Source organism: Littorina saxatilis, linkage group LG15 (assembly GCF_037325665.1).
Source record: "Littorina saxatilis isolate snail1 linkage group LG15, US_GU_Lsax_2.0, whole genome shotgun sequence".
Lineage (NCBI taxonomy): Eukaryota > Metazoa > Mollusca > Gastropoda > Littorinimorpha > Littorinidae > Littorina > Littorina saxatilis.
This window is the reverse complement of record NC_090259.1, coordinates 35,033,575-35,054,144: the sequence shown is the minus strand read 5'-3', so window position 1 is coordinate 35,054,144 and position 20,570 is coordinate 35,033,575. Positions and strand designations below refer to the sequence as shown.

Below are 20,570 nucleotides of genomic sequence, written 5' to 3'. Positions count from 1 at the left end.
ACCGGCTTGCACTACTGAAATATCAACACCTTCAGAATCTGGTCAACGCGACGCGTATTTTTATTTATTTATTGAGTCACTGTACAAGTACGATGATTGAAAATGAGAAGACGATATTGAGCCTGTTATATATATGACAGACCTGAAACAAATTTGAAAATGAAAATGGACGCATACAAAACCTCGAGGCTTATCATATTATTAGTGTTGAATTTTCTTCCAGTTCGGACCACCACTCTAAAATTGTCTCACACATATTTGTAACATCCATCTAATAAGCACCTTGGCAAAGCCGGGTCCTGACTGCTATATTTTAGTATTTTGGGCACCACGGTCTATGAATTATTATTACATGTTGTAATTGTTGTCTAGTTTTTCGTGTAGTGTACTGAAATCTCGGTAAAATTCGTTTCCAAGACGAACAAGGGAAGCCACTCTGACACACTCAATCTTTCAAGGTGTCTGCAATATTCCACGCTGAGGTGTGTACTTTTGTAGTGTATCCCCGTGTGCGTGTTGGATTTTGTTGTAAGCTAGGTTAGGTATATTATGGTGTTAAAAGTTCCTTTACCACTGCCTAATTCTATTTATTTTGTTTCAGGCTTTCACTCACAATGGCAGCCAGAGGTTTGCTGACAACTCTTCCCTCGCGACATTTTCTAAGCTGTAAATTTACCCAGACAAGATCGAACCCTCTTGTAAAGCTTTTAGGTGTCAGACCTGCATCGGTTCAGCATGCACACCTTCATACCAGGTGCATGGCATCCCCTGTGACTGTCAGCAACAAAGCATACCGCAATCTAGTGATTCATCAGCGAGGAGCAATGGTGACAGGTAGTGTGTTAATGGGCAAAATTCCACAGCCAACGTCTTGGTGTGTCGTGCGCTGTTATGCCAAAAAAGCAAAGAAGGAAAAGGGTATGTACGTGAAAAAAAAACCATTTTTCGATTAACTTGAGTTGAATATAAACACATGTGCGCAGTGAAAGAAAGCAAAGATACACCTATACATAATGATAATGGCATACATTAATCCCTGTAAGTAAAGACCTTACCGATACTGTCCATGCATGTATCCATAAGAATTATGTGTGTTTGATGATAAGTCCCCGATTTGTACTGATCAGAAAGTGCATCGTTGTGCCATTATATGGAATTCTACATAGCTACACACACACTCATACATACAGAGAGGGCAAAGAGAGAGAGGAGTCGAGAGACGTTGAGGTACAGTGGAACCCCCCTTTTAAGACCTCCACAAATCTGAGATTATACGGTCTTAAAAAGGAGGGAGTCTTAAAATGGGGGTAATTTTACAGAGGCTATGAACAGAAAGTCTGAAAAAACAAGGTCTTAAAAATGAGGGAGTCTTAAAAGGGGGGTTCCACTGTAGTGTAGGATTTCCTCCGAAAGAGGTGTATGGCTGCCTAAATGGCGGGGTAAAAACGGTCATACACGTAAAATTCCACTCGTGCAAAACACGAGTGTACGTGGGAGTTTCAGCCCACGAACGCAGAAGAAGTAGTGTAGGATTATATGCTTAAGAACTGATATTCTTTCTATGTATTCATTTAGCCTTTGCATACGTCTTTTTCAGTGGTGAAAGGCGGCAAGAAAAAGGTGATACTGAATGCAGAGGAGCTTGAAGGGGTGTTAGACCTGCAGAAATGTCAAGGTGAAATGCAGGCAGTGGTGGAAGACCTGAAGCAGCAGATGATTCAACAAATCTCCTTGAGAACTAATATTGGTGAGCACTCTACTTTTGTCTCTTTTCTTTCTTTGTGTGTGTGTGTGAATTGTTGATGTGTTCGGTATAGAACTTAGAAGTGGTTCATAGGAGGCATGTGGGGGATTGTCTGGACAATAAGAGAGATGAGGCAGGGGGCAGATAGTGTTTGTGTAATATGTATGTATTACTGTGTGTGCGCATATAGAGCTTTGGGATACATTGTCAGATCTTTTTAAGAGAGTGAGAGTGAGACTGTAAGAAACACTCATAGGGCCTAAAAAAAAAATAGGTGTGGTTACAGTAACTCGACCTACCCTATTTTTAGGGGCCAACCCTATAACTTTTTATTACATTTGTAAAAAAAACCCAAAAAACAAGAAAACGAGTGCAGAAAACGCAATGAAAGCGAAAGCGCTCGAGTCGCACACTTATTTCCCTGTCAAGTAGGTTTAATTTGTACACATTAAAAAAAAAAGTAAAAAAACAGAAACTGATTGCCTACCTTCCTACCCTATTTTTTGGGGGTATGTTACCGTAACCACACCTATTTTTTTTTTGCCTAGTATAAAGGCTTTGGGGTATGATGTAGTCTGAATGCATGGGGGGAGTTCCTGATTTTATTGTTATATGTGTTTGTCGAAACAATGTGAACATTACAGCAGTCCCTGCAATGTACGGCCCCAAGCGTGAACAGATACCTGACATTTGCTGGGCACGGAGTGTTTTTCGACGATGATTGCACCCTCTTAATGGACACCTGCAAAACGTTGATGCGGACACTAACGTTCGGTCTGAACTGTAGGTCATACCTGCAATGTGCAGACAGACGGTCATTGAATTTCACCACAACTGTGACCACATCGATAACAAAGCAGCAGTGCATAACACTACAGGAATGATGTCAGTCTCCTGTTAACTTGTTTTTAGAGGAGAAGATGCTAACATGATATTGCACTATGCTCTTCTACTTTTTTTCCTTGTCTGTCGGACATAAACAACGGAAGCAGTTGCCCCAGGCCCTCGGAGTCACAGAGTTGAATCCTCAGTACCGACAGCATCATAGTGTGTCATGTTAGACATCCCAGCTGATGGTTGAGGCCAAAACTTTGATCAGGCGTGGTGGCAAAAGATGGCTGCGGTGTGGTACCTCATTCATTGACAAGATAAGCATAGCCATGCTCTTTTTTTTTTCTGAGCCTTGACCATTGAGACGAACAGTCCGTAACCTCATAGATCTGTTCACTCTTCAGCTTTCTTGCTTGTTGATCATAAACCCCCACCCCCCTCGATGTCAAGAGGTAGACACGACCACTTGGCTTTTGTCTCAGTGGACAGTGGCCTTCAGCCGACACATGACAGTGGCTGGAGGGAGGGTGGTTAGATCGCTAGGGTGAGATGGTGGTGACAGCTGGAAGAGCTCTGGAGATAATTGAAAAGGCGTACTCTTCCACACAGAAAAGCTGTACTCTTCCATGCAGATTCAAAGTTTCTGCTGTGAGTGGCTTGGTAAAGGGAGTGGGGGAGGGGGAGTGAGAGGTAAGGGGAGAGTGGAAACTGGACAGTCCAGGAAAAGTCACTTCCCGCAGTGGGGCACTGCGGTTATGAAATTAAAGGCCCCTCCTGTTTTTGGAACCGCAGGAGCTTTCTAGTTTGCTGTTAGGTAGATTTTTGGTTCCTCTTTCCTGTCATGCTCTCTTTTTCTTCATGAATTCTTTTCTTTTTTCTGCCTTCTTGCTCATTCACCTGTATTTTTTCCAAAAATCTCTTCTCTTGCCGCTTGTCTCGCGATTCATGTATAGTTTAATCTGTTAGTGTTCTGATGTAAGTCCAGCAGTAGATAGGTTAAGCCTATTTTAACATACTGGAAACTGGTAATCTTCCAGTAGGTATTAATTTAGTTTTACTAAAGCCTGCTGGGACACAAGTAATGGGTTAGTGCATTTGTAAACAGGAATCGCTTGACAAGTGGCCCCCTTCATCCCCCCCTTCCTCGTCCTGATATGGCTCTGCGTAGTCGGCTGGACGTTAAGCAACAAATAAACAAACAAACAAAAGGAAAAGTCACTGCAAGCATTAAATAAAGCCAGACAAAAAGAAATTACGACATGCATCTCTGGTGTTCAATGGATATTCTTGCAAAGCATCTGGGCAGTATGTGTGTGGCTGCTTTCATAGGGTGCCTGTGTCTTCAGTGATTTGAGGATTTCTTTTATCTCTCTTCTTTTTAGACCATTGATTTAAAGCCATTATTACTGAACAGGGTTTTTTTCCTTTCAGTTAAATGTTATACAGCAAAACCTCCCACCAACGACCTTGAAAATGTCCAGAAAAATCAGTCTTAAAAAGGAGGGGTCTTTATTAAGAGTTTGGGAGGTATCATTTTTTTCACAGGGGAGGCAACTGTTGGACAGTTCAGTCTTTCTGATTTTCCGCAGTTGTGTCCCTTGAAAGTTGTGTTCGTTATCCCATTTTTGTTCCTATTTGATGTGCATATGGATTAGCATGATGTATGTGCATACATCAGCGCACAGAGAGGCAGACATAACACACACACATGGCCTCATAGGTAAAAACTCTGTCATTGACCCCGGGTAAGAAGATCAGTGTCTGTAAACTGGGTCAGGAAGAGTTTTCTCTCAGACATCAATGGAGACCACTCACAGAATAGTACACAGCAATTCATTATTGATGTGTTGTTCAAACTGCACCTACACCCCCCCCCCCCCCCTACTTTGAGGGCAGTCCTTCAATTGTGTCAGCAATCGGTGAGAAAAGACAGCCATAGGCCACTGGACTTGCACGCACAACTCAGAACTGACTACCACCTCTTGATGCGTGACTAATTGCGTGCGTGTGCCGGGTAATTACGGACTTTGACACTTACTGGTGAAAAGGTCAAAGTCGTTATTGACCCTACGTTGGTAGGTCTTTCGTCTGAAAAATGAGGGCGTCGTTCTTGGGAGGTTAGTTACAGTATGAAAGGCATCTGTGCCGAGAAATCCGGTCGGCAAAAGGAGGGGGTCGTTCTTGGGAGAGGTTGTTACGGGAGGTTCCACTGTAGCATGTTATTGTTTTAGTAGTGGCTCATGAGTAGCATACATTCACTCAGTCTGTCAGTATGTTTGTGTGTGTGTGTGATGGGGGGGGAGGAGGGGCACCCCTCGTGTGACCGGCCACCTGCACTGTATGGACAGGTTTGTAATGACTTATTTGTTTTTCATTGTATACATGAATGAGTCTAGATCAAACTGCATTCTAAGTATACAGTGGAAACCCCCTATCAAAACCCCTAAAATTCAGACCTTTCCTTTTAACAGTTTTTCTGTTCATAACCTAAATTTACCTCCATTTTAATACTCCCTCTGTTTTGAGACCTGATTTTCTGTGGCCAGGTGTCTATGACAACCTTCAGGTGAAAACAGATGATGGTGTTTTCCCCTTGATACAGCTTGGACAGGTGGTGCAGAAAAACCCATCACTCATTCTCGTCAACATGGCAGCTTCCCCACAGGTAATCACAAAGTGATCTTGCCAGGGAACATGCATCATGATGAAAGCAAATACAACAGCAAAACAACACAGTGGGAATTAATAGGGCTTCTACACAAACTAAGAAAAAAACAACAACATGCATTTCTGGTTTGGAGAAACAGACATTTCCCTCAATGTGATCGTGAGTTTTGAAGAACAAAAACTCCTGCTACAGTGGAACCTGATCTGGCCACATCCTCTTGATCACGACCACCTGCCCATTACGACCACCCCAAAGGATCCCCAGCAATTTTTTCCCTATGCAATTAACTTTTCTATAACAACCACCTATCTGTACAGTTAAGTGCTGTTCACATGGCAGATTTTCTCAGTTGATAGTGCTAACCAATCAGTAAACGCGATAATGAAATTTGTCTGCACCAAGCCGAGCAGCACTGAACTGAGTTTTTGAGTCACTGCTTAATCTGGCCTAAATTGAACCTAAATCTTCAGGGCCATTCACATGGCAGACTCGGAAGCGATTTTAAACCGACAAAAGTTGGGGGAAAGTTATTTGAAAGTCTGCAATGTTGGGTCGTGATGGACAGGTTCTAACAGGCAAAATTCCATGCACAAGGAAGAGGAAAATGAAAAGTTTTGTTGTAAAAACAATAAGCTTTAAAGAAGCCCACTCAGACGGTCATAAGCAGTCTCTTATAAAACATTTTATTATTATTTTTGTTGTTGTAGCAGGGTACTTTGTGTTTTACTTTCACTAGTGTTTTCATGTTGCAGTACCTCCCGGCAGTTAAAGATGCAATTAGTCAGTCAGGATTGAATGTGAACCCCCAGCAAGATGGAACAACTATCTTTATACCATTGCCAAAGTGAGTGCATTTTGAACTGTGAGATTATCTTATACATTTCAATCTTTTAACTCATATTTCCCACCCCTCTCTTCCAGTCCTATTAACAGGCACATGCATGGTGTTGTATGATACTGTTTCCATGAATACATATATAAATTTATGCCTCAGAAGAAATTAACATTTTGAACAAGTACTTCTTTTTATATTTCTTCACCTTTTGGAGACAATACTGAAGCTCGTCCAACTTAAACCAAAGTTGACTTCACGAAGTCTATATACTACCGAAAACATGCGGCTAAGGCAAAGAGCTTCGTCCCCAACTTCGCTTCACAAGTTTTACCGTAGCTGAGATGAAGTTGCTCTCTCTGTCAAATGAGTTCTGGATGGACAAAGAAATCAGACGAAGTGACGGATGTGTTTATCAACTTTAGTTGACCTAAAGTACAAGAACTAACCACCTACCTGTATTATTTCATACTGCGACATTTTCAAACTGGATATCCCAACACTCACCTTGCGGGCACAGACCATGCTGACTAGCCAAAATAGAACAAAGAACTATGTGTTACAATTAACTTATGTCAATTTATTGTAATCATCATTTTGTTATGTAAATTACTCAGATAGAAGCAAACCTCACGCTGGTAGAGACTACTGGCAGTCATGCATATATGCAAATTCTGGCTAAAAGGTTTGAGACGCCAAGAAAAGATAACTCTGTATTAAATTACATATTACTTACTCCAAATCTCATAAATAGCAATTTACTTCAGTTGAGTGCTAAAACGTTGAACACGCTTCCCTGGTTACACTAAGGGAAGCTACTCCCCCAAAAAACCATAGCCATGGTCACCAGACCACGTGATCTATGAGGGTAAGCTCCCCTTGAAGCCACGTGACATGCGGCTGCCATATTGTTCTCACTTCTCTTCCAACGCCTGAGCTGCTCAGACGTACTTGGACTCACGCTCCGGGCTCTTGTTGCCCTTTTCAGCCTTGGTTGGCTGAATTTTCCCCTGGTTTTCTCTTCGTACTTACTCACGGGTGAGATCTTTCCTGCTTTCGTTTTTGGCTAGGGAATTTTCGGTTTCAGAACTTGTATTTCTAGAACTTTTCCGGTGGTCAACATGTCTGATAAAGACGCAAAGAAGCGTAGCTCTACGCACGTGGAGCCTGATACACCTTCTAAGCGGTCGGCAAGGAAACCTAAATCTAAGCCTACTGTGCAGGTTGTTGACCCAGCCACTTCTGCTACATTTAACGTAGTCATTGATCCGCCTACTGTTTCACCGGTGGTTTCTCCACCTCCTGAACTTAACAGAATTTCTGCTAGCAACGCTCCTTTAGACAAAGAGCAGATGTTAGAAATTTTTCAGACTTTTGCGGGTCAGTTGAAGGACATTTTTGTGGAGGAACAGAGAGCTGCCAGTCTCCTTTCTTCCAAACTTCCCTCTAGGGTTGTCGGTGTTGAGTCGTTGTCAAGTATGCGACTTCCTTCTGCCACTGTTATGTCGGCCGACGTTCTAGATGGCTCTCCGACTTCCGGTCTTGACGAGTTGCTGTTTCCATGCAAGGACCTGTCTTCCGGTTTCCTTAACCGACAAGGTATGACTGGTCGAGCACAAGTAGCCAGCTGTCGTTCCGCGGCAGTGGGTGGCGAACGTGACTCTCAAGTGCGTCCAACAGCGGGAACTTCCTTCCGTCTTGAGGGCGTTACTTGTGCCATCCCACAGGGAGTGTGTCGAGATCGTGAACTTCCTCACGTTTCTTCGGCTGCACAGGCATCTTCACTTCCGCTTGCGGAACATGAAGACGACATTGACCAGATGTCAGGAGAGGCTTACACTTCCGGTGGACGCCCTCACTCTTTTCCGGTTACCGTTGATAGTGACGCTTGCCGTACTAAACGCGTTTTCCTACCGGAAGACTGCGCCGTCGCGCAGGATGCTTCTTCAGTTTACGGAAGTGCTACTTCCGCTCCGGATGAAGATGAAAGGTTCCGGCTACCGGCGAAGTTTCACCTTTCCATCGCTTTGGCAGCTGAGGTGACTTCGAGATATTTTCCGGAGGGAGTGGTCGCAGCAGTCGATGCTACCGCTCCACCGAAGACAGCGATCGATGATTTCATGCCATCGCAGCCTGCTTCCCCGGGTTTTCGATTTTGCGAATCCCCGTCGGTAGCCTACGAGATGGCGAAGGTGTTAGCTGCTAACCCACTTCCGGTTAGTAGCATGCCTCTTCGGCCAGTTCCTTTGCTTGTGGCGCATGGTCCAGCTCCTTCTTCAGCGGAGTCATGGCTTGCCACGGAACAACAGGCCTCTGTGTTTCGCCACTCTTCTCACAAGAAATTGGTTTAAAGACACAGCTCTCGCGGTTTGATTCAGACTTTCGCATTGCCAAGAGCACCGCTTCCGGTGACTCCGGCGATTGAGTATCTTCGGTTTGATCCTTTCAAAAAGGATAAGACCTTTGCTTACCCCGAATCCGCTCTGCTTGGATTGGAGGAAGCAGGAAGGTCATCGCTGGAACTTGCATCTCTTACTGAGACTTTGTTGTGATCTCTGTCTCGTTCGCTTGAACCTTTTGAGTTCAGAAACGACGCAAGCAAGCAGGATGTGGCCTCTCTTTTGTCTGCGCTGACGAAGGTGTCAGCACAACAAATGTCGTCCTCGGCCAGGCTCTACGCTCACGCAGTCTTTACCTGGAGAGATAATTTCCTCTCGGAGTCTCGGCTGCATGATCGTAGAACGATTGACTCTCTGCGCACCTCTCCGTTTACAGAGGATGCTTTACTGGGTCCTTTGTCTCTTGATGCTCTGCACAAGGAGACACCAGAAGCGAAAGACTTGGAGTTTGCAAAGTTTACGCAACGCTCTGCTTGTCAATCTTATACCAAACAATCCGGTTCGTCTGCCCCCATGGCCTCTTCGGCTGAAGGCGGTTCCAAACAACGTTCTGGTCCTGCTAGAGGCTGCGGAAGGAGCGCTCCTTATCCAAATAAGAAGCCCTCCTTCGGCAAGTCTCGGGGGTCTGGGCGCAAGCCCAACCCCCAATGATGCATCCCCGATCAGCTTATTCCTACAGCCTCCATCCCTGTGGTGGCGGGCGGCCCGTCTCGGGCTCTCTGTTGCTGGATACAGAATGTATCCAGTCAATGGATCGTAGGGATAATCAGATCGGGGTTCCGGCTGCTCTGGCGAGGGGGCAAAGTGCCTCTTACCAGAGTTCTACCCCAGTTTTCTTTTCCTGCCAACAAAGAATCGGTCATGGTTATCAACGCCAAGATTCTGGCGCTATTGCAGAAACAAGCCGTGGAAGAAGTGATCGATCATTCCTCCCCGGGCTTTTATGGTCGGATTTTCGTGGTCCCCAAGGCATCAGGGGGGTGACGTCCAGTTCTAGACCTATCCCCCCTGAACGCTTTTCTGAGAGAGATCGGATTCACGATGGAAACTCCAGCGACGGTCAGGGACGCCCTTCGCCCAGGCGATTGGGTCACGTCTATAGACTTAACGGACGCTTATTTTCATATCCTCATCCTCATGGACAGAAAGTGGCTGCGTTTCCGATGGGGAGACAAAGCTTATCAGTTCAGGGCCCTGCCCTTCGGTCTGTCGCTCGCACCATGGATCTTTACTATGGTTGTGAGACAGCTTTGTGCTCTGATCAGGCAAAAGGGCGTACGGCTTCGGGCGTACTTGGACGACTGGCTCATCCTGAGCCAGTCTCAGGATGAGCCAGGCTCGGGAACTTTGCCTATCCCATACTCACTTCGTCCTGCGTCTAGCTCTAGACATGGGATTTGCGATCAATCAGGCCAAGTCGGATCTCTCCCCTGCCCAGGCGTTCACCTATCTGGGCATGAGATTCGACACCGTGGCTTGGACGGTTTGGCCTTCTCTCAGGAGAGTGACCCAGCTTCAAGATTCGATTCGGAGTCTGGACAAACATCAAAGAGCGCCAGTGAGGCTCCTTGCATCCATTTTGGGACAAATGGAGTCCATGGCCAAGCTTGTTACCCTGGGAAGGGTGCACAAGCGCCCTTTCCAGGCAGCTCTCTCAGCGGCTTGGCATCCGGCTTCCCAAGGCTGGAAGATGTCAGTGCCGATTCAAGGGTGGTTCCATCACACAACCAGTCAGTGGCTGCAGATGGACTGGATCACCCAGGGTGTACCCTGATTGTCCCTCCTCCCTTCAGTGCAGATCTTTGCATAGACGCGTCCCTATCGGGATGGGGTGCACACCTGGAACAGCATACGGCCTCAGGCCTCTGGAATGCTGTTCAGGCAGAATCTCACATCAACGTCCTAGAACTGGAGGCAGTTGCTCAGGGTCTCCTGAGTTTTCTGCCCCATCTGCGGGGCAGACATGTTCGCATTCTCACGGACAATACCACAGTAGCTGCTTATCTCAACAATCAGGGCGGAGTACGCTCTCCCTCCCTGTCGATCAGATCTTGCCAGATTCTGATCTGGTGCCAGCAGCATCGAATCACGTTGCCCGCCAAACATCTCCCAGGCCGTCTCAATGTCCTGGCAGATGCACTGATCCGGTCCTCACGTGTCGTACACACGGAGTGGACCATCACTCACCATGCCCTCCAGCGCCTTTGGGCTCACATCGACAAACCGATGATCGATCTTTTTGCGATGCGGTTCTCGAAGAGACTCCCTCTGTTCGTCTCACCGTTTCCGGACCCGGGCCTATGGGCGGTGAACGCCCTGGAGTTGGACTGGTCAGGCCTGTCAGCCTACGCATTCCCTCCACCGTCCCTCCTCGAAAAAGTGCTCAGAAAGGCAGATCTAGAACGCCCTTCTCTCGTTCTCGTAGCTCCAATGTGCACCAGTCAGCACTGGTACCCGGATCTGCTGCGTCTTTCTCAGGGCCCTCCCGTACCACTAAATCTGGTCAAGGGAGAGCTCCTACAACCCAGAACCGGCGTGCTTCGCGAAAACCTGCGGTCTCTACAGCTACACGGCTGGAGGTTGTTAGGGACGCACTCAAACACTCTGGCGCGTCGGTGTTGGGAAACGCTGCCGTTGCTGAACTTTGGTTCAGTTTTGTGTGTTGCATGTGGTTGACTTATTTGTACTTTGTGGGAAAGTATCGATATTATGTTTTGTAAACACAGTATTTATGTTTGAACGAGAATGTAGGTGAACTTTCTAGTCCTGTCAAAACAAGTTGTTTACCACGTTGTTTTGAGTCGTGGGTTCGTGGCGTTCGCTCGGATTAAGTGCGTCGGCGCTTTTGATGTACGTCACAGAGAATGTCACTATTCTAGTCCGTTCTATTCATCTAATTTTAGTTGTATCATGTTCGGTCTGGAATATTCTCGAGATTGAGTATTTACTATATAGGCCAGCGTGATTTGTATGTTAAAAGGCTTCTACTTTGAGTTCTGCTACGATGTACAGTTGTATGTATGGAATGCTAAATAAATCCTCGAACTCAATTTGACGAGTTGTTTTCTGCTGCTGCGAAGACGGGCGACGTAGAATAAAAGAACACAACTATACGACGTTTGAGAACTTGTGGCAATCTCAAGTGTCGTGTAACAGTCGGACATGACTGTTTCCTTGGTTCAAGAGGCACACAGAAGTTCTACGAGATCTGTATACTCCTCTCATTAGACCGCTTGGACTCGTTGGTGTGCTTTGAACGGAGTCAATCCAGTGGCTCCTAGATCAATGCAAGTTGCAAACCATTTGTCACGGTTGTCATTGCAAGGTTGTTCGGCTTCTTCGCTTAAGGTCAGAAGGTCGGCTATCTCGTCTACGCTAAAGCAATTAGGCCATACCATCAATCTTGGTGGAGCTATAGCCTCGGTGCTGAAAGGCGCCTCGATTGTAGACTTTAAGTCTAAGATACCAGTCCCTGCATGGGATCTTTTCCTTGTCCTTGAAGCTCCCAAACCTAACTCGCAAAACACTCATGTTACTTTTACTAGCTACGAAGAGGTAACGAAGTACACTCTTCAAAAAAAGTTAAGGATCACTTTTTTACAAGCATGCCACACAAAACAGACAAGACCGAATTCTTTCATTTTTTTAAAATTATATAATTGAACAACCAAGGAGTAATGACAAACAAAGCAAAAATCGAACGCGGCAGCGACAATTTAGCTGGAGTGTGTCAAACGTGACAACCCTCGAAAATGGAATTCACAACAATGTGAATCAGTGTCAATAACGCGTGTGCCTTCCGTTATGTGCCAGGCATTCAACACATCGTTGGCGCATGGAGTGGATCAGGTTGCATATGAATGCTCTGGGAACTCCATTCCACTCCTGCTGGAGCCAATGCAGCAGTTGACCCAGATTGGCAGGAGGAGGGTGATGTTGCTGTACCCGACAACAAAGCTCGTCCCACATGTGCTCTATGGGGTTCAGGTCCGGGCTGTTGGCTGGCCACAGCATCCTGTTGACCCTGGCCTGCTGGATGAAGGTGTTTACAGCTGCAGAGCGATGGGGAGGTGCGTTGTCATCCTGAAGAATCGCACGAGGGCCGATCGCTTAGAGGGCTGGAACGACCAGCGGTTGCAGGATCTCATTCTGGTAGCGGACACGGTCAAGTTGCCCACCACATGGTACATAGGTGTCCTTAGACGTGTGCTGATCCCTCCCCAGACCATCACAGAGCCTCCGCCAAAACGCTGTCGTTCCAGAACAGCGCCTTCTGCGAAGCGCTCTCCGTGACACCTCCACACTCGGATGCGACCATCAGCAGGTTTATAACCCTTCGTGGTTGAAAACGACGTTAAACACCAAATAAAGAAAGAAAGATCAGCAGGTTCCAAGCAAAAGCGGAACTCATCTGTAAACAACACCTGAGCCCACTGCCGACGTTGCCACCTCACATGTTGAGTGCACCAGGCTCGGCGAGCTGCTCGGTGATTAGCAGTCAGGGTTGTTCCTCGGACTGGACGCCTTGCACGCAAACCAAAGTTGTGTAAGCGATTTCGGATCGTCTGACCACTAACAACAGTGTTGGTGGTAGCTTGTAGGTGTTGCCTAATGTTGTTTGCCGTAGCCATTCTTTGTTGCATGGCCTGCCTCTGAATGAAGCGATCCTCTCCTTGTGTGGTGACTCAGGGCCGACCAGAACGTTGTCGCTCCTGCACTCTTCCAGTTGCGTGGAATCTCTGTTTTAGTCTGATGATGACAGAGGGAGCCACTGCAAGCCTCTGGGTCACTTGCCTGGCAGCAACACCGTCTTGTAGCCATCCTATTGCCCTTCCTCTATCCAAATCGCTCAGTTTTCTTTGTGGGGGCATGTTGCTACTGTGCATTATTGTGTCAGCATGTCAACCTTTAAACACAAGCTGGTGAGCGATGTTCATAGCCAGGAGCCTGTTGACAGCACGTGCATCACAACCTTTTGCCCTGGCATGCGTTCCGCAAATTTCATGGGGCTTTAAAAAATACCCTTTTTCTTCCAAAATGCAGAAGCTTTTGAGAAGTCCCACAAAGGGAAATAACTCTGCCTGCCAAACAAAATTCTAGGTCAAAACTCATTGTTCATTTGTTAATTCAAACACATTAATCTTTTAATTATTATGTCGATGTTTAATTTTTTGGCAATTTTTTATTATTAGATCTGTTTGTTCAACCGATCCTTAACATTTTTTGAAGAGTGTACAGTCATGCTCTGGCTTACAAGTATCTGGCTTACAAAAAGACATTTCTATTCAATCAGATGGTTCCATATCTCTTAATTTTAGACCAGACTTCCTGGCTAAAAATCAGAGACCTGATCAGCAGTCTCCCGTTATTACGATCCCTCCACTGTCTAACATTTTAGTCCCTGGGGATCCTGATTTTGTTAACTGCCCTGTCTGTGCTTTAAATGTTTATTTGTCTCGCACGAACCCCATCAGATCCAGCAATCAGAAGCTATTGTTTATTTCCACAAACACTACTCGAGACAAGGATATTGCAAAGTCTACATTGGCTAAATGGGCTTCCACCCTCATAAAACAGGCTTATGTGTGGTGGCAGCAAAAAGAAGGTGGGGTGGCGACTCAGTATGTCCTGCCTCTCTCTTCGACGAGGACGCATGAAACTCGTGCATGGGCCTCTTCACTTGCTGTCCTGAAGTCCAGACGGCTCTCCGAGGTCCTTGGAGCTGCATTATTGGAAGTCGGATGACATCTTTCTGAACTTCTACCTGCGAGACGTGGCGGGTGCCCGTCCTGACGGCAGCGGTGGTAGTTGCCGGGCAAGCTCTTCCTAGATCCTAGGGTGAGTAATCCCTCCTCCTTTAGTAGCATTCTGCTATTTATGAGATTTGGAGTAAGTAATATAATGTAATTTAATCGAAAATTTCAAAAGTAAATTTTCATTTGATAAATATACTTACCCAAATCTCATACCAAATACCCTCCCACCTACCCCACTATAAGTTTGCTCAGGCTTGTCAAGAAGTGAGAGCAATATGGCGGCCGCGTGTCACGTGGCTTCAAGGGGAGCTTACCCTCATAGATCACGTGGTCTGGTGACCATGGCTACGTGATTTTTTGGGGGGGAGTAGCTTCCCTTAGTGTAACCAGGGAAGCGTGTTCAACGTTTTAGCACTCAACTGAAGTAAATTGCTATTTATGAGATTTGGGTAAGTATCAAATGAAAATTTACTTTTGAAATTTTTGATTCTCAGCCCAGAGTACCTACCACAAGTTCAAGTCGACTTCACCCAATTATTAGGGACAGGCTTAACAGAGCCTGTATGTTGCAGGATAATTCAAGATGCTATCAAACATATACATTTAGACTGTGTAGTCCTTATTATGGTTGAAACACACATTTCTGAATTGTGTTCATACAGAGTGACACGTGAGTTGAGAGAGGGTCTGGCCAAAAATGCCAAGATACTTCACGACAAAGCGAACACACGCTTGAGAGACATCCACAACAAATACATCAAGAAGGTCAGAGGTGCCAAGGAACATCATTCTGAAGACATTGTCAAAGGAGCACAAGATATGGTAAGCATCACACTCTTGTCTGCATTGAAGTGGACATTTGCAGAGTTGCGTGTAGTAGTATCAACTGTGCCATCACTCAGCTTCTTTGCAGCTGACTCTATCACCTTCTCACAGTCTGGCACCATTAGTTTAATAAGAGTACAGAATGCACCTTAGATTTTCCGGCCATGCAAGCTTCTTTCCATTGTCTTTTGCTTATGTGTTCCAATCTAGCCATCTCAAGCTCTGATATTGTACGAGTATAGCTGCTCTTTCCTTATGCTCTACATGTAGTGAAAAACCCTATAAAATAGCTATGTATTTGTCTAATGTTCTACTGATGCAGCTGAGAGTATGAACCAATAGCTTTAATTCATCGACAGTATCAGAAACACCTGCATTATATTATTACATTGTGCTTGGAGAAAATAGTTGACACACCGGACACGTCATTGACACATTGTGTACAAACATGCGAAATGATATACCGAGTAACAAAAGAAACCCAAAAAAAATCTGCAATGTTTGATTGACAAAATCTTGAACAATTACAGAGTTAGAATTATCAAACCACAAAATTTTGATGAAGGCATGTTTGACCTAGCTGTTGTGTGATTATTTTGATGCTGCGACTGTTTCAACACACGGGACAAGCAGGTTTAACGTTAACGAAGTTTTGGAGGTCTCGCTCAGTCAGTCTTCATCGTGCTCTCTGACCACTGATCGGACACTGGTGACTTCCAATGATGTTCCTGGTAGTGTCAGTGGCTGTATTGAATCGATCTCGAAGACGTTGTGGCAGGAAATTGCGATCTTGTCTTATTGGGGTAATGCGAAAAATCCACCGCGTTGCATAACTGCAGTGCTTCCAATGTCAACAGAACATTGCTGAAGGTGATAGACTGTTGACATATGCACGTTTAAAGCACATGCCAGTGCTTCTGGATCATCCCCAGCTTTAAATCGACCTGGCATTTTGGTGGTGTCAATCTTGGTATCCTGGCTGTTTTAAAAGTGAGACTGGCAGCAAGCGTGCCATGGTCTCTTTTGGTGGCTAATGCATTAGTGAACATATCTTACACATCAGATTTCTCCTGCTCCACTTGCAAGTGCTGCGAGCGCGCATTATGTGTTTAACGTTAAACCTGCTTGTCCCGTATGTTAAAACAGTCACAGCATCAATATAATCACAGAAAAGCAAGGTCCAACATGCCTTCATCAAACTTTTGTGGTTTAATAATTCTAACTCTATAATTGTTGGAGATTTTGTCAATCAAACAATGACGAATTTTTTCGCGTTTCTTTTGTTGTACAGTCTAGCACACACACACACACACACACACGCACACGCACACGCACACACACACACACACACACACACACACACACACACACGCGCAAGCACGCACACACACACACACACACACACTTACACACACAAGAATGGACATTTTGATACAGCTCAAGATCATTTAAGTAAACAAGGTAATAAAGCAGCACATTCCCTCCGCAGAATTTTCAGCAATCAAAACGTGCAAATAGACACAATGATACATTTATTTGATTCACTTGTAAATCCGATATTAACATATGGCGCTGAAATCTGGTATCCGTTTACGTTTAATAATAAAATAAAACAAACAAATACTGATCATTTCTTTGGATCATGTTTATCTAGCAAAACTCCTCATGAATTTGTTCATATCAAATTTTGTCGATTCCTTCTTGGAGTTCATAGAAAAGCTATGTGGATACCTGTACTGGGGGAATTAGGAAGGTTCCCTTTAGGATTAAAAATGTTATCACAAACAATAGCATTCTGGGCGCATATTCTAGACTCCAAACAAGATTCATATATACATCAATTATATGACTCAATGTTGCTCCATCCGACAGAAACGCCATGGCTACAATTTGTTAGACAATCTCTTTGTAACTTAGGTTTTAGTCACGTTTGGCATAACCAATCTACATTAAATGTACACAAATTAAAGTTTGCCATTGACAAAAAACAACAAGAGGAATATATAAGATACTGGACAAAAGAAAAATCAGATACATATTCCAGACTTAAGTTTTATTCTATGATCAGTAAATCTTACGAAATGCAGTCATACTTAATACAAATTAAGAATAATAAACACAGAAAGATGTTAAGCAGATTAAGGACTAGCACACATTGTCTAAAAATTGAAAGTGGAAGACATCAGAATATCCCTAAAGAAAATCGTCTTTGTATTGAATGCAATGTCATAGAAGATGAAATACATTTTCTAGATAAATGCAATAAATATGTTAAATTAAGGGATGAATTTAAAGAAGATGCTTCACATATCAATATGAAATATGCTAACAAAAATCCAAGTAACTTATTTTTAGAAGACGAAGTTCAAGTTCGTCTTGGCAAATTTGTTACGGATTGTTTTAGCATTGTATAATGCATTATTATTATTTGTTGTTTGTTGTGTCAATAACTTTACTGGTTCATGACAATAAACATTATTCTATTCTATTCTATTCACACACACACCCACACATACACAGACACACACACGAACACACACACACACACACACACACACACACGCACACGCACACACGCACACACACACTCATTTCCTTTCCCCTCGCTTTTGTTCAGATGCTCATTTTCCTGCAGCATTGACCTGCTACATGGCTGGTCAAATTGTTGGCATTCTGGCGTAAAGCTGAAAAGTATTGAGTTTGACTATTTAAGGTCAGAGATGGCACAGAGTGCTTATGATATCTACCAAGAAAATAAAATCTGTTTATAAAATTGGAGAAGTTGCTCTGTTGTTGCATCTAGAAACCTTTTAAGAGTAAAATAAAACATACTGCAAAGTTCTATTTTTATTTTTCTAGAAGATGAATCTGTCCCAAAAACTACATGTTTTATCAAAATGTAACAGTTAGGTATGAGGCATATAAATTATGGAAAACACCTACGCCTGTAACTTTCGTGTGCCTATGGATAGGTGTCTAGTGTGTGGAATGAATGCGTGCCTGGAACTAAGTCCAGATAACTGTGGTCTGTTGCAGGTCCTGGATGAAATGCACAGCTATGGACAACAGCTGGACACTCTGCTAGCCGCCAAGCAGGAGGAACTGTTGGCTGGAAAATGACCACTCTTCCGTTTACACTACATGTACTTGCGCTTCCATCACAGTACACTCTTTTTATGTACATTGCCTCATTCTTTAAGGATATGTTCTGCTTAAAACAAAAGACAGTGTGACCTTAGGTTGTCTTATGACTACTGTTCCTACAGTAAAGACAGCCTATTTTTCACACTTCCTATTTGCACAAAGGGGTCCAATATTGTGCCCTCAGCAGGATTAACACTGATTTGGGTTTTTACAAAAGGCTCTTTGAAATGCAAGTGAAATATAATGATAGACAAGAAAAAATTAATATATTAAGAAGAATATTATTAAAGACAAAATTTGACATGAAAACACCACTCAGAAATGTTGAATTTACATTCACTTGATAGTCACTATCTGATGTCAACCTCATGTACAGTGTTGATTTTCACTTAAAAAAAAAGGTGGATATCGTCGCTGTAATTCACAAACCTTGCATCTCAATTTTTGTGGTTTTGGAACTAAAACAAAAGTGTAGCTCCCTTTTTGACTCACATGCGAAGCAAAAGTGAGTCTATGTACTCACCCGAGTCGTCCGTCCGTCCGTCCGTCCGTCCGGACGTCCGTCCGGAAAACTTTAACGTTGGATATTTCTTGGACACTATTCAGTCTATCAGTACCAAATTTGGCAAGATGGTGTATGATGACAAGGCCCCAAAAAACATACATAGCATCTTGACCTTGCTTCAAGGTCAAGGTCGCAGGGGCCATAAATGTTGCCTAAAAAACAGCTATTTTTCCCATTTTTCCCATTTTCTCTGAAGTTTTTGAGATTGAATACCTCACCTATATATGATATATAGGGCAAAGTAAGCCCCATCTTTTGATACCAGTTTGGTTTACCTTGCTTCAAGGTCAAGGTCACAGGAGCTCTTCAAAGTTGGATTGTATACATATTTTGAAGTGACCTTGACCCTGAACTATGGAAGATAACTGTTTCAAACTTAAAAATTATGTGGGGCACATGTTATGCTTTCATCGTGAGACACATTTGGTCACATATGATCAAGGTCAAGGTCACTTTGACCCTTATGAAATGTGACCAAAATAAGGTAGTGAACCACTAAAAGTAACCATATCTCATGGTAGAAAGAGCCAATAAGCACCATTGTACTTCCTATGTCTTGAATTAACAGCTTTGTGTTGCATGACCTTGGATGACCTTGACCTTGTTGGTAGGAAAAATGTGTAAAGCAGTTCTTAGTGTATGATGTCATTGCTGTAAAGGTCAAGGTCAAGCATGTGAGTCGTATGGGCTTTGCCCTTCTTGTTTTTTTTTTTTTGCCCATGTGGCGAGGAAAGCTTGAATCGCCAGCTGCTTTTTAAAATGAAAAAAAAAATTGGAGATGAAAACTTGTATCTTTGTTTGTTTCAAGAGAGCGCCAAAAAACCCACTTCAGTTAAACTTAAGAGTTTTTCGTGCCACTGAAGGTTAGGTGATTAAGGGTGAATTTTTTTTTTTTATTATATTCCAATTCTGGATACCTCCTTTGGATAAAAAATTTCTATATCTAAATACTTTCTTGATTGTATCGAATATTATTATAAACTAACTCATGTTTAGACTGCTATTGCACTGTTCTAAAGAAAATATCACCCCATGAATGGAAGTTCTATTTGATGCGGTGAATTTTCAAAACATTTTGTTTTGTTTTTCTCAAAATAGCCAAAATTGAGATACTAGGTTTGTGAATTACAACGACGATGGGCATGAGTGTTTTATCAGTAAACAATGGTTAAATGCTGGGAAATGATCACCTCTTGTGTGTTTTGAAGCAGACTTTCAGAAAAATCTGATTATGTTGAGAATCTTTAGTTAGAGTAATGCAGATATCGTGGATATGCGTGATTGCTGGCTGTGTGAAATTCATGTGTATCCCTGTATTCATGTGTATAAAATGTTCTCTGTGAAATCTACTAGTGTGTCAAAAGTTGATGAACAGCATGATGGGCATTGTATTCTATTGATTCTTCCATAAAGACTAAATTGTATTTTGATCGCTCTAACTCTAAGAGAGAAAGATGGTATCTGATTGAGCACAGAAAGCTGTTTGCATTTTTAACAAGCATTTACATGTTTGATTTTTGCAGCACATTGATATTAGAAAAGTGATAGTTTTTAATGTGAAAAGGGGAGGGAAGAGACAGAAACACTTTCTATTTGTTTGTATGTGTGCAATCATCAGTTTTGTGGTACACGTGCATTGCATATTTTTTTGTTGAACTCTGTGTGCACACACATCCACTTGCAGAAGGCCTTTTATTACACAGATGCTGTTATCTCAATTGTTTGTGTTTCAATAGAATTGCGTGAAAGACATTGATCATGATTTGGCTGTGGTGTTCCACACTTGACTGAACTGTACTGCAATAA

At 43.6% G+C, this 20,570-nt stretch overlaps 1 protein-coding gene across 1 annotated transcript; it reads left to right on the top strand.

Annotated features, from left to right (window-relative positions):
- The first annotated feature begins 430 nt into the window (after positions 1 to 430).
- On the top strand, positions 431 to 18,678 carry LOC138949152 (ribosome-recycling factor, mitochondrial-like). The gene is made up of 7 exons (XM_070320915.1): positions 431 to 482; positions 602 to 918; positions 1,598 to 1,747; positions 5,122 to 5,240; positions 5,996 to 6,087; positions 14,893 to 15,052; positions 18,092 to 18,678. Exons 2-7 carry the CDS (start codon positions 615 to 617, stop codon positions 18,173 to 18,175), a joined length of 909 nt encoding a protein of 302 aa, XP_070177016.1. The 5' UTR covers positions 431 to 482; positions 602 to 614; the 3' UTR covers positions 18,176 to 18,678.
- The last annotated feature ends 1,892 nt before the right edge of the window (positions 18,679 to 20,570 follow it).